The following is a 13695-nucleotide window of genomic DNA, read 5'->3' as shown; positions in this document are numbered from 1 at the left end:
GAATCAGGCCTTCATGGTCGAATTGCTGCAAAGAAACCACTACTAAAGGACACCAATAAGAAGAAGAGACTTGCTTGGGCCAAGAAACACGAGCAATGGACATTAGACTGGTGGAAATCTGTCCTTTGGTCTGATGAGTCCAAATTTGAGATTTTTGGTTCCAACCGCCGTGACTTTGTGAGATGCAGAATAGGTGAACGGATGATCTGTGCATGTGTGGTTCCCACTGTAAAGCATGGTGGAGGAGGTGTGATGGTGTGGGGGTGCTTTGCTGGTGACACTGTCAGTGATTTATTTAGAATTCAAGGCACACTTCTGCAGCGATACGCCATCCCATCTGGTTTGCGCTTAGTGGGACTATAATTTGTTTTTCAACAGGACAATGATCCAAAACACACCTCCAGGCTGTGTAAGGGCTATTTGACCAAGAAGGAGAGTGATGGAGGGCTGCATCAGATGACCTGGCCTCCACAATCACCCGACCTCAACCCAACTGAGATGGTTTGGGATGAGTTGGACCGCAGAATGAAGAAAAAGCAGCCAACAAGTGATCAGCGTATGTGGGAACTCCTTCAACACTGTTGTAAAAGCATTCCAGGTAGCTGGTTGAGAGAAAGCAAAGCTGTCATCAATGAAAAGGGTGGCTACTTTGAAGAATCTCAAATTTAAAATATATTTTGATTTGTTTAACACTTTTTTGGTTACTACATGTGTTGTTTCATAGTTTTGATGTCTTCACTATTATTCTACAATATAGAAAATAGTACAAATAAAGAAAAACCCTTGAATGAGTAGGTGTGTCCAAACTTTTACTGGTACTGTAGAAAATCGGTTTTATTTGTTTTTAAAGGATATATACAGATGGTTCAAAGGATCCAGTCAGTGGTAGGGTGGGGACAGGGGTATATATCCCAGAGTTCAATGTTAGAGTATGTAAGCAGTTAACTGATTATGTGTCAGTGTATGCAGCTGAGTTGATGGCCATGATTATAGGTTTGAGATGGGTGGAGGAGGTGAAACCACTGACTGGTGATCTGCTCTGATTCGGCTGCAGTGTTGAGTAGTATGACGACGGGCAGGTCAGAAAGGGGAGACTTATTTGTGGAGATGATGGTGCTGTTAATGGGATTGGAGAGGATGGGAGTGGTGGTAAGCTTTTGCTGGGTTCCCTCCCATGTGGTTGTGGAGAGTAATGAGAAGGCTGATGTGGTGGCTAAGAGTGCGGTGAGGAGAGAGGGGGTAGATATTCAGGTCCTGCTGGGCCACAGGGAAGTCAAGTCCTTAATCCGGGCAAAAGGGCTCGATCTTTGGTAAAGGGAATGGGATGCTAGTAGTAAGGGGAGGCAATTTTATCGCGTGCACCGGTCAGTTAAGGAAAAGGTGGGGAGTATGGGATGTAGGAGAGAGGAAGTTATGTGGAGTAGATTACGGTTTGTGCACACACGTTTGAATGCCACCTTGTGGATGATAGGGAGACATGAAACAGGTCTGTGTGATGAGTGTTTAGTGGAGGAAACGGTGGAGCATGTGTTGATATTTTGTGAACTGTATGACATAGATAGGGAGAGATTGTGTGAAAGGTTTAGAGAGGCTAGACGGGGTTTGGGTGGTGTAGTGGGGGGAGTGGTGTCTAGGGCTCTATTTCACTTTCTTAGAGGAACAGGACTAATTAAGAGAATTGAATGATGGTAGGCTGTTGGTAGGCTGTGACTGGCCTCACACTCCAGTACAATAGGTGGCGGTGTATGCACCCTAACGTTTGTTGCGATTTGCCAACCCGAACTCAAAGAAGAACAAAATAGATGTGGCAGCAGCTGCAGAGAAGTATTTGGGTATACGAGATTTGACTTCAGAAGACTTACAGGATGTGTTGAGTGGTGGTGTCCCGTCCTCTCAGGCCGTTGGCATGGTGCAGGAGCAGATAGGGTAAAAGTAGTGGAATGGGGTAGTGGGTTTTTAATGAGTGTAGGGTTAGTTGGAAGGGTGTCTTTTTTTTTAAATACAAATTTTCCTTTTCCCCTTTTGTATCACAAAGTATAACGTATGTAGCTCAGTTGGTAGAGCATGGCGTTTGCAACGCCAGGGTTGTGGGTTCGTTTCCCTCGGGGGACCAGTATGAAGAAAAAAAAATGTATGCACTCACTAAGTCGCTCTGGATAAAAGCGTCTGCTAAATGACTAAAATGTAAAAAATGTAAATGATAGTCCAGTTTGGGGCAGTAATTACCACATATTGGATGCCAACAGCCGTTAAACTCTGAAGAAGAAGAAGGACGTCATTTCCTGGTCTTGCAACTGACGTGTCTAAAACCGTTTTAGTGGAGATAGCTAGAATTGGGAGGACATTTTTCATCAGATAGTGTATATCTGATTAGATTTCCTTCTGGAGGTGGAAGGCACTTAAAAAGAATCCTCGGCTCACATATTTATTGCGGTGTTTTTTTTCTTCTCACGTTTCAAGTTTTTGTTAGTGTTTCTTTCGTTTACCTTGGTATATTATCTCGTGTACGTGGTGGCAAGATGCTGGATTTCTTCACGATCTTCAGTAAGGGAGGCATAGTGTTGTGGTGTTTTCAGGGAACCGGTGTTACTGAATCCTTCACCGGGCCTGTCAACGCGCTGATCCGCTCCGTGATCCTTCAGGTGAGAAATGCTTTAAAATCAAGGGACACCTGTCATGTTTCCGTGCCGCCTAGCCGTGTGTGTGGTCTGTTTTTCAGCATGCGCCAGAATGTCGCCACTTCGTCAACAAGCTGGCTAGTTAATTTAGCTAGGTAGCTTTCGTAGATACACATCATGCAAATTTATAATTTGTCTAAACTAAATATGATTTATGTTTTGGTAAAGTTAGCACACTTGTTAGCTAGCTACCTAATGCTAGGAGCGATCTAGCTAGAATATGGTTGCGTAATACAGAAATGGGGGATTTGGGAACTGGGGGTTACACGCGCACAGGTTATTTTGCCAGCCACATCACAATCGCACAGTCTAGTGGGATTATCACAAAATGTAAGGCTATTACTACGTAGCTAGTTTATACTGAACAAAAATATAAACGCAACATTAAACAGTTTCAAAGATCATCCTGAATTACAGTTCATGTAACGAAATCTGTCAATTGAAATAATAATAATATAATATGCCATTTAGCAGACGCTTTTATCCAAAGCGATTTACAGTCATGTGTGCATACATTTTTACGTATGGGTGGTCCCGGGGATCGAACCCACTACCCTGGCGTTACAAGCGCCATGCTCTACCAATTGAGCTACAATGGACCAATAAATTCATTAGGCCCTAATCTATGGATTCCACATGACTGGGAATACATCTGTTGATCCCAGATACTTTTTTTAAAAAGGTAGTGGCTTGGTCTGGATTTTAAAAAAAACTGTCAGTATCTGGTGTGACCACCATTTGCCTCATGCAGCGCTACATCTCCTTCACATTGAGTTGATCAGGCTGTTGATTGTGTGGTGCGAAGTTGCTGGATTTTTTTTGCGGGAACTGGAACACGCTGTCGTACACGTCGATCCAGAGCATACCAAACATGCTCAATGGGTGACATGTCTGGTGAGTATGCAGGCCATGGAAGAACTGGGACATTTTCAGCTTCCAGGAATTGTGTACAGATCCTTGTGACATGGGGCTGTGCGTTATCATGCTGAAACATTAGGTGATGGCAGCGGATGAATGGCACGACAATGGGCCTCAGAATCTCGTCGCGGTATCTCTGTGCATTCAAATTGCCATCGATAAAATGCAATTGTGTTTGTTGCCGTAGTTTATGCCTGCCCATACCATAACCTCACTGTCACCACGGGGCACTTTGTTCACAACGTTGACATCAGCAAACTGCTCGCCCACACAACGCCATACACGTGGTCTGCGGTTGTGAGGCCGGTTGGACATACTACTAAATTCTCTAAAATGACGTTGGAGGTAGAGAAATGAACATTAAGTTCTCTGGCAACAGCTCTGATGGACATTCCTGCGCTCAGCATGCCAATTGCACTCAAAACTTGAGACATCTGTGGCATTGTGTTGTGTGACACAAGTGGCCTTTTATTGTCCCCAGCACAAGATGCACCTGTTTAATCCGTTTCTTGATATGCCACACCTCTTAGGTGGATGGATTATGTTGGCAAAGGAGAAATGCTCATCTAACAGGGATGTAAACAAATTTGTGCCAAACATTTGAGAGAAATAAGCTTTTTGTGCGTATGGAACATTTCTGGGATCTTTTATTTCAGCTCATGAAACATTGGACCAACACTTTACATGTTGCATTTATATTTTTGTTCAGTGTAGAACATATGTTCAAGAGAAATATTACATTTCAGTGATAAAACCTCTGATCTGTGTTACAGTATTGAGTAGCCTAATATTAATGCTTCTCTGATTTTGTTTCAGGAACGCAGTGGCAACAACTCCTATACTCATGACGCCTTGAGTCTTAAGTACAAACTCGATAATGAGTTTGAGCTGGTTTTTGTGGTAAGTTTCACATAGTAAATGTGATTATAATGTACTGTAGTTCTATTTCTTGAAGGAAAATACCATACTAGCATACAGCAGTGTTTGCTTCTTATGCAGTCTTATGGTGTGGACTCCAAACTGACCATGTTTCTCTTCCTTTTTTTTCTTCTTTTTTTTACAGGTGGGTTTTCAAAAAATCCTGACGCTGACGTATGTTGACAAGTTCATAGATGACGTACAGCTCCACTTCAGGGATCGCTATAAGAATGAGCTGGAGCAAAAGGGGGCCCTTACACTGTTGAACAGCCATTTTGCATTTGAGGATGACTTCAAAATGCTTCTTCGGTAAGCAGTGCCACATCTTAGGGCTGATAAGGGTGCATAAAGAGATAAGATTCTACTTTCAAACTAATTTGCTGAATCTCACACACAACCAGCTGTTGAGTTGTCAACCCACAGGTCTACAAGGACCTGTACACTACTTGTACAAAATATAATTTCACAATACTTCAAGTCAAATGCTATATGCTTTGATTCTAATGTTACTGTCCTGTTGTGCTCTAGTGAGGCGGAGGAGAGCAGCAAAGCTCGAGGTCCCACCTCCATGAGGAGCTTCAATGCTTCCCTGAAATCCCAGAAAACTGTGAAGTCCATGATTGAGACGAAGGGAGGGGATAAGGGCAAGGAACAGGGTGGCAAGAAGAATAAGAATGCCAAAAAAGAGGGTAAGGATTTGACGTGATTATTATGGAGGTTTTGTTGGAATACAAGCACTTTGTAATGGTTCTTCCTTACACAATTTCTGTTTTGAAACCAGTCCCACATTTTTTTTTTCTTCATGTTTTAATTTCATGGGGATATTGATAATGTTTTGTATGGCTGGGGTTAGTTTCTGATATCTTCCCCCTAGCTCCTACTGCTGAGCCTGTGAAAGGGGAACAAGCCAAGGCTCCGGCCAGTGCCCAGAAGACAGTGGAGAACGGTAACCAGGGCTTGACCCAGGAGGAGATCATTCAGAAGAAGAGAGAGGAGTTTATACGCAAGCGCATGGGGGCACCTGCAGAGAAGCCCAGGTGAGTGGGGGGGAAGAATGGAACACAATGTGGTTAAAGTTTTCATTCGGAATGTTACTGACAGTTGTTTCAGTACTGAAAGTCACATTGTCTCTTGCCTTCCAGTAAATCCCCCAAGCCTGCGAAGGAGAAACCCAAGGGGAAAGAGAAGCGGGTGTGGACCTTGGGTGGCAGCAGCACCAAGGAACTGGACTACAGCCAGAGCAATGGCAATGAAGCCCATGTTGCTGGGGACCAAGGCCTGGACGCTCAAGCTGACCCGGTATGTGCCTGTTGGGTTTGAGAGCAGCAGAGCTAATATTGCCTGGTTGTACCAGACTGAATTCTGTGCTCACATTATTTGAAAAGTGAAATAATGGTGAGTGCAGTGGTCAGTCTGGTTTAACCAGACTAGAGCTAATAGCCTTCAGGGATGCTCTGTTAGTACCTTGATAAATAAGGCCCATGTGGTGTAGAAGTGCTTAGTTTATAGGAATTGCACATCTTAATAAAGCCTTTTCTTGTTGTCCAGGGAATGCAGCTGAGCTCGATGAAGGGTGACTTGCTCGCCGTGGATTACGAGTCCAGCGAGGGAGATGAGGAGATGGAGGAGGAAGATGAGGTGGAGAGGGTGGTAGTTGCTGACACAAGCAAGAAAATGTGAGATCCTTAGATTATTACATGTGTCAGAAAATACGAAGCATGGCTGAGGAATGGATAGTATGAATGTGACGTTGTGCCCTGTTGCACCTGTCTAAGTATCCTTTTTACTATTCTTTTTTAGCCCCAAAAAGGGTGCTTTTGGGGGGATGTTTGGGATGCTCAAGGGCCTGGTGGGTTCCAAGAGTCTGAGCCAGGAGGACATGGAGCCAGTGCTGGACAAGATGAGGGACCACCTCATCGGTATGGAGTCCTCTGTTCCCCCACTACACTATCAGTTCCTTAACACATACACTCCCCTACGTATTTATTTGGACAGTGAAGCTAAAACTTTTAATTTGGCTCTATACTCCAGCATTTTGGATTTGAGATACAATGTTTCATATCAGGTGACAGTACAGAATGTCACCTTTTTATTTTGGGGTATTTTCATATCTGTTTTACCGTTTAGAAATGAAAGCATTATGTATCTAGTCCCTCCATTTTGAAGGTGTCATAAGTATTTGGACAAATTCACTTGTGGGGTAGTCAAAAGTTTAGTATTGGTTCCATATTCCTAGCATGCAATGACTACATCAAGCTTGTGACTACAAACTTGTTGGATGCATTTGAAGTTTTGTTTTGGTTGTGTACAGATTATGTTGTGCCCAGTAGAAATGAATGGTAAATAATGTGTCGTCATTTTGGAGTCACTTATGGTGAATAGAATATGTTCCTGAACACTTATACATTAGATAATCCTGAATTAATTGTGAATAATGATGAGTGAGAAAGTTAGAGGGATAATATCACCCCCCACCCAAAATGCTAACCTCCCCTGTTATTGGTAATGGTGAGAGGTTAGCATGCCTTGGGGGTAGGATCTTTGTGACTAACTTTCTCACTCATCATTATTAATGATTAATTCATGGTAGCATCCACATGTACTTTAAATGGGGGGACTACATACATAACGTGCTTCTCATTTCGAAACAGTTAAACAGATACGTATGAAAATACCCTCAAATAAAAGGTGACATTCTGTACTGTCGCCTCATATGAAACATTTGACCTCAAATCCAAAATGCTAGAGTATAAAGACAAATGTTTTATCTTCACTGTCCAAATAAATACATAAGGGTGTACATAACTAGCTGACCTTGATTTGTTCATGTCCTAGTTCACCTGAGGGAAAAGCTTCAGTCTACTTGTATTCATATAATTTTCTCATCTATTTTTCTTTGCAGCTAAGAATGTAGCAGCCGAAATTGCCTCCCAACTCTGTGACTCTGTAGCCAAGAAACTGGAGGGTAAAGTCATGGGTACCTTCACCAGTGAGTACAACTGTCTTCCACCCAGCCAGTCAGAATAGAATAAGTCCACAATAGAATGAGTTCAACTGTGGAGAGATTGAAGTGAACTAGATAGACTTCTCTCTCCCAAAGAGATGCAAAGACGCTGCACAACAGTTGAGAGTATACCTCTTGCTCTTATAAAGCCCCCCTCTCCCTCTAGCTGTGGCCTCAACAGTAAAAGGGGCCCTGCAGGACTCCCTGGTCCAGATCCTACAGCCCAAGCGGCGTGTGGACATCCTGAGAGACGTCCTGGAGGCTCGGAGCCAGCGCAGGCCCTTCGTCATCACCTTCTGTGGGGTCAACGGGGTCGGCAAGTCCACCAACCTGGCCAAGGTGAGATCTACCAGTGAGTGTTTTTATTGTGTGTTTTTTTTCTGTTAATCCGACATATTGAAAACATTGGTATTGCTGGGGATTCCAAACCTGGGTTGCATCCATTTAACCAAACCAGGTCCTGGTTGGAACTTTCAAGCCAAACCATGACCTAGATAAATAGGACACCGATAACCTAGGAAGCCCCCATTCAGAGCACAGAAAAATCAGCAGGGAAAATCTATTTTTATTTGCTGAAACCCTCAATCCTCTGTGTGCAGATCTCCTTCTGGCTGATCGAGAACGGTTTCACCGTGCTGATAGCAGCCTGTGACACATTCCGTGCGGGGGCCGTAGAGCAGCTGCGTACCCACCAGCGCCGCCTTAACTCCCTGCACCCCCCTCAGGATCACGGGGGACGGCCCGTAGTGCAGCTTTATGAGAAGGGCTACGGAAAGGACGCCGCCGGCATCGCCATGGAGGCTATCGCCTATGGTAACCATACCATGCCCCAGCCTGCCATTCATAGATTATACATTTTAGCCCCATAGTATGCCATAGCTCTTATGTCTGTCCTCAATTAAATGTATGGTGATATGTAGGAGGGGTTCACGAATGTGTCTTAATGTACCACATATAAACTGAGTATACGGACCAAGTCAGACGTCCATTCAACCAAGTGAAGAAATCCTCCCTTGTCTCTCGGTCCAGCCCGTAACCAGGCCTTTGATGTGGTGCTGGTGGACACTGCTGGGCGGATGCAGGACAACACCCCCCTGATGACGGCCCTGGCCAAGCTGATAGCTGTCAACATGCCTGACCTGGTGCTGTTTGTGGGGGAGGCTCTAGTGGGCAACGAGGCTGTGGACCAGCTGGTGAGAGTCCTTTTAGAACATGTTATATTTTAACACCCTACTGTTTAATCTGCCTCTGAAACGCAGATCCCTAGAAGGTAAAAAACTGACTAACTGTCAAATTAATTCACATGCATTTTGGATACTCTTCAGATTATTTTGGATTATGTTATAGCTTCAGGTTTTTATGGATCAAAAAGGGGCCCCCATCTTGGCGGTAGAATTTCTAAGCCAATTTCCTGCAATTCTAGAAAATTGAGAAATGTTTTGTTCTTTTAAAGCGAATTTCCTGTAATTCTACCATGGAGCTGAGAGAACTTATCAGTTCTAAAGCTAGTTTCCTGCAATTCTATGCATTTTGCCATGGCTAATGCTGTGTTTTGCTAATACGAGAACAAAATGAATAGTGGTAAATTCTGCAAAATGTTCAATTCACCCTGACTGTCTAGCTTTTATTTGGGTTATTGTTACTTCTCAAAGATATTATTAAAAAATGTATAGGCCCATTTATCTTTTCAACATACTTTCTGTTTTTTGTCATTTAAGTTTACACTGAAAGTGTTTCCCTATCCCGAAAATAGATTGCTTTTTTTACACTGTTTGGATTTAGGTGACCTGAAACGCTTAAGCGGCCCACCCAAGGATTAAAATGGCAGAAAAATCTGTGAGCTTTTGCTGTACTTACAACCCTAGAAAGTTGAAATGGGCTATGCTATCGGATTATAAATGGTGTATTTTCAATATTGACGTGCAAAGGGCACATTTTACATTTCAGTCATTCGGCAGACACTCAGATTTTTCACCTAGTAGGCTCATGGATTTGAACCAGCAACCTTTCGGTTACTGACCCACTCTGCTTAATGGCTAGGCTACCTGCGCCTACTGTAACTGTTTGTTGATTTGCATAGCTGTCTCATGTTGCACTCCACACTGTATAACGAGTGCGATAATTTACTTTCAGGTGAAATTTAACCAGGCGCTGGCTGATCACTCCATGTCTGATAAGCCTCGTCTCATCGATGGGATCGTTCTCACCAAGTTTGACACCATTGATGACAAGGTTCGTATGTCATTAAATAAAATACGTTTCCTGATCTTATCTCTGATATAGGATAGACACTTCAGAATAAACATTTTTATATTTTGTTGGGACTATCTGTTGTTCCATGTAGTGAGTCTGTTATTCAATCTGTTTGTATGGGCTAATAGCAGTAAGGCCCCAACATTTCTTTCATCAAATATATACACTACCGGTCAAAAGTTTTAGAACACCTACTCATTCAAGGGTTTTTATTTTTTACTATTTTCTACATTGTAGAATAATAGTGAAGACATCTAAACTATGAAATAACAGATGGAATCATGTAGTAACCAAAAAAGTATTAAACACATCAAAATATTTTATGAGATTCTTCAAATAGCCACCCTTTGCCTTGATGACAGCTTTGCACACACTTCGCATTCTCTCAACCAGCTTTGCCTGGAATGCTTTTCCAACAGTCTTGAAGGAGTTCCCACATATGCTGAGCACTTGTTGGCTGCTTTTCCTTTACTCTACGGTCCAGCTCATCTCAAACCATCTCAATTTGGTTGAGGTTGGGGGATTGTGGAGGCCAGGTCATCTAATGCAGCACTCATCACTCTGCTTCTTGATAAAATAGCCCTTACACAGCCTGGAGGTGTGTTGGGTCATTGTCCTGTTGAAAAACAAATGATAGTCCTACTAAGCCCAAACCAGATGGGATGGCATATTGCTGCAGAATGCTGTGGTAGCCATGCTGGTTAAGTGTGCCTTGAATAATAAATAAATCACAGTGTCACCAGCAAAGCACCCCCACACCATAACACCACCCCCTCCATGCGTTACGGTGGGAAATACACATGCGGAGATCATCCGTTCACCCACACCGCGTCTCACAAAGACATGGCAGTTGGAACCAAAAATCTCAAATTTGGACTCATCAGACCAAAGGACAGATTTCCACCGGTCTAATGTATATTGCTCGTGTTTCTTGGCCCAAGCAAGTCTCTTCTTCTTATTGGTGTCCTTTAGTAGTGGTTTCTTTGCAGCAATTCGACCATGAAGGCCTGATTCACATAGTATCCTCTGAACAGTTGATGTTGAGATGTGTCTGTTACTTGAACTCTGAAGCATTTATGTTGGCTGCAATTTCTGAGGCTGGTAACTCTAATGAACTTATCCTCTGCAGTAGAGGTAACTCTGGGTCTTCCATTCCTGTGGCGGTCCTCATGAGAGCCAGTTTCATCATAGCGCTTGATGGTTTTTGCGACTGCACTTGAAGTTCTTGAAATGTTCCGTATTGACTGACCTTCATGTCTTAAAGTAATGATGGCCTGTTGTTTCTCTTTGCTTATTTGAGCTGTTCTTGCCATAATATGGACTTGGTCTTTTACCAAATAGGGCTATCTTCTGTATACCCCCCCCCACCTTGTCACAACACAACTGATTGGCTCAAACGCATTAAGAAATTCCACAAATTAACTTTTAAGAACGCACACCTGTTAATTGAAATGCATTCCAGGTGACTACCTCATGAAGCTAGTTGAGAGAATGCCAAGAGTGTGCAAAGCTGTCAAAGGCAAAGGGTGGCTATTTGAAGAATCTCAAATATAAAATATTTTGATTTGTTAAACACTTTTGTGGATACTACGTGATTCCATGTGTTTATTTAATAGTTTGTCTTCACTATTATTCTACAATGTAGAAAATAGTAAAAAATAAAGAAAAACCCTTGAATGAGTAGACCGGTAGTGTATATTTATATTTCAAGGGGTCTTACAATTCAAAACCAAATGGCAAAATTATCCTTGGTATGACCATCTTAAAACAATTCCATATAGCTTAGTAGAACCCTCCACCCCCCTCTCGGTTTAACAGAAGTCGCTGTAAACAAAATATGAAAGTTATGACAATGATTTATTGATGGGAAGTCAAAGCTTTTTAAATGCTGTTTATGACGTCCTCTGTCAGAACAGTAGTCTCTGTGGTTGCAAAGCTGACGTCACTCCTCCCCTCAGGTTGGCGCTGCAATCTCAATGACCTACATCACAGGGCAGCCCATTGTGTTTGTGGGCACGGGGCAGACCTACAACGACCTGCGGAGCCTCAACGCCCGCGCTGTGGTGGGTGCCCTCATGAAGGCCTGAGTGGCTGCTGCCCGCATCTGTGTTCACCACCATCATGACAAAGCCAACCAAACACCGCGCTTTGATGTCCGGTCGTGCTAACCCTGTGCTGCGGTTCACATCCTAACTACGAGATAGTACCAAACGCAAAACTCACAAGCTTCCTCCCAGCTCCGTCTGGGAAAGGGGCGTTGACTTTTAAGCAAGATTTGGAAAGTGAGAAATTGTACTAAGAAAGCCTCTTGCATCATCTGTAAACGGTTGGGCCAAATTCAAAAGTACCTCAATTTTGTTTAGCTTTAAAATGATGCGGTGAAGTTCTACAAGAGACACATTTCCTGACTTTATCTGATCAAATAGAGAATATTTGTCCTCACTCACAGGTTACTCAGATTTGTCAAATTCACTTCCTGGCATAGTGTCTGTTTTCCCCTGTCACTTCAACAAGAAAATGTCAGGTATGAATTCTTGCTGGATGCGACATTTCAGCAGCCACCTGTCCCCGAGGAAAGCTTAGTGACCATAGTGCCTATCCCGTCTCCCTGAAGCATCACCATTGCACAGGTGACCATCTGTCTGCTGAGAACTTCATCAATAAGCCTGTACTACACCCAGTAACTATCTTCTCTGTTTGTCTCCGGATGGACTGCTAGTTGAATGATCCTTCAGTTTGTGGTGGAGGTGAAGAGAGAACTTGAGTTATTAAATTTTGGGGGGTTAAGTCTTCAAGGATCTACACCTTAGTCTCTGGATAACTGGAGCACTAGCAGGCCTGATTTAGCTTTTCTTTAGATTTCTTCCCCTTTGTCATTTTGAAAACAAAAATACAAGTCTTACATTTTTCCAGTCCCTTTAATTTGCAATAGTGCAATGAGAATCGAGAGTTATATAGATTTGTCAATTTATGAGAATGTAAAAATTTCTAAATAAAGCTGCTATGATAGCCTGTAATAGCTTACGTACTTTTATACGTTTTCCAATTCCAACCTTGGAACATAAATGCTGATAGTGTGGTCTGGATAACAATGGCAAAATGTCAGTTGTCATCTCTTGGCAACACGGAAAAGTATTGCGGCGACTGGTGTACAGGGCATTCGGGAACTATTCAGACCCCTTCGCCTTTTCCACATTTTGTTACGTTACAGCCTTATTCTAAAATTGATTAAATTATTTTTTTCCCTCAATCTACACACAATGACAAAGGAAAAACAGGTTTTTAGAAATGTGCTAATTTAAAGATAAGGTATGTTTATGTAAATAAGTATTCAGACCCTTTGCTATGAGACAATTGAGCTCAGGTGCATCTGGTTTCCATTGATCCTTGATTGAATTCCACCTGTGGTAAATTCTATTGATTGGACATGATTTGGAAAGGCACACACCTATCTATATAAAGTTGACAGTGCATGTCAGAGCACAAACTAAGCCATGAGGTCGAAGGAATTGTCCGTGGAGCTCCAAGAAGATGATTGTGTCGAGGCAAAGATCTGGGGAAGGGTACCAAAAGATTTCTGCAGCATTTAAGGTCCCCAAGAACAAAGTGGCCTCCATCATTCTTAAATGGAAGAAGTTTGGAACCACCAAGACTCTTCCTTGAGCTGGCTGCCTGGCCAAACTGAGCAATCTGGGGAGAAAGGCCTTGGTCAGGGAGGTGACTAAGAACCCAATGGTCACTGACAGCTCCAGAGATCCTCTGTGGAGATGAGAGAACCTTCCAGAAGGACAACCATCTCTGCAGCACTCCACCAATCAGGCCTTTATGGTAGGGGCCAGACGGATGCCGCCACTCAGTAAAAGGCACAGAACAGCCCACTTGGAGTTTTCCAAAAGGCACCTAAATGACTGACCATGAAAAACC

General features: G+C 43.0%; 1 protein-coding gene across 2 annotated transcripts; it reads left to right on the top strand.

The window, feature by feature from the left end:
* Window positions 1-2169: 2169 nt before the first annotated feature.
* LOC121558404 (signal recognition particle receptor subunit alpha-like) lies at window positions 2170-12788 on the top strand. Of its 2 annotated transcripts, none has more exons than XM_041871804.2 (14): window positions 2170-2642; window positions 4413-4496; window positions 4660-4823; window positions 5043-5203; window positions 5368-5551; window positions 5657-5813; window positions 6063-6190; window positions 6315-6433; window positions 7417-7503; window positions 7685-7857; window positions 8118-8331; window positions 8548-8711; window positions 9652-9750; window positions 11730-12788. In XM_041871804.2, the coding sequence occupies exons 1-14, from the start codon at window positions 2520-2522 to the stop codon at window positions 11856-11858; spliced, it is 1986 nt and encodes a 661-aa protein (XP_041727738.1). In that variant the 5' UTR covers window positions 2170-2519; the 3' UTR covers window positions 11859-12788. The 2 variants fall into 2 exon arrangements, with proteins under 2 accessions (XP_041727738.1, XP_041727744.1); XM_041871810.2 differs by having other exon boundaries at window positions 2171-2642; window positions 5389-5551.
* The last annotated feature ends 907 nt before the right edge of the window (window positions 12789-13695 follow it).

Source organism: Coregonus clupeaformis, chromosome 5 (genome assembly GCF_020615455.1).
Source record: "Coregonus clupeaformis isolate EN_2021a chromosome 5, ASM2061545v1, whole genome shotgun sequence".
NCBI lineage: Eukaryota > Metazoa > Chordata > Actinopteri > Salmoniformes > Salmonidae > Coregonus > Coregonus clupeaformis.
This window is presented reverse-complemented; position numbering and strand designations above follow the sequence as displayed.

Excerpts from the sequence above, each read along its gene's own strand:
- LOC121558404 (XM_041871804.2), top strand. The coding sequence starts at position 2,520 with ATGCTGGATTTCTTCACGATCTTCAGTAAGGGAGGCATAGTGTTGTGG. Across the intron at positions 5,204-5,367 it reads TAAGAATGCCAAAAAAGAGG|TTTCTGATATCTTCCCCCTA; the intron begins GTAAGGATTTGA and ends GGCTGGGGTTAG. Across the intron at positions 5,814-6,062 it reads TGGACGCTCAAGCTGACCCG|GGAATGCAGCTGAGCTCGAT; the intron begins GTATGTGCCTGT and ends CTTGTTGTCCAG.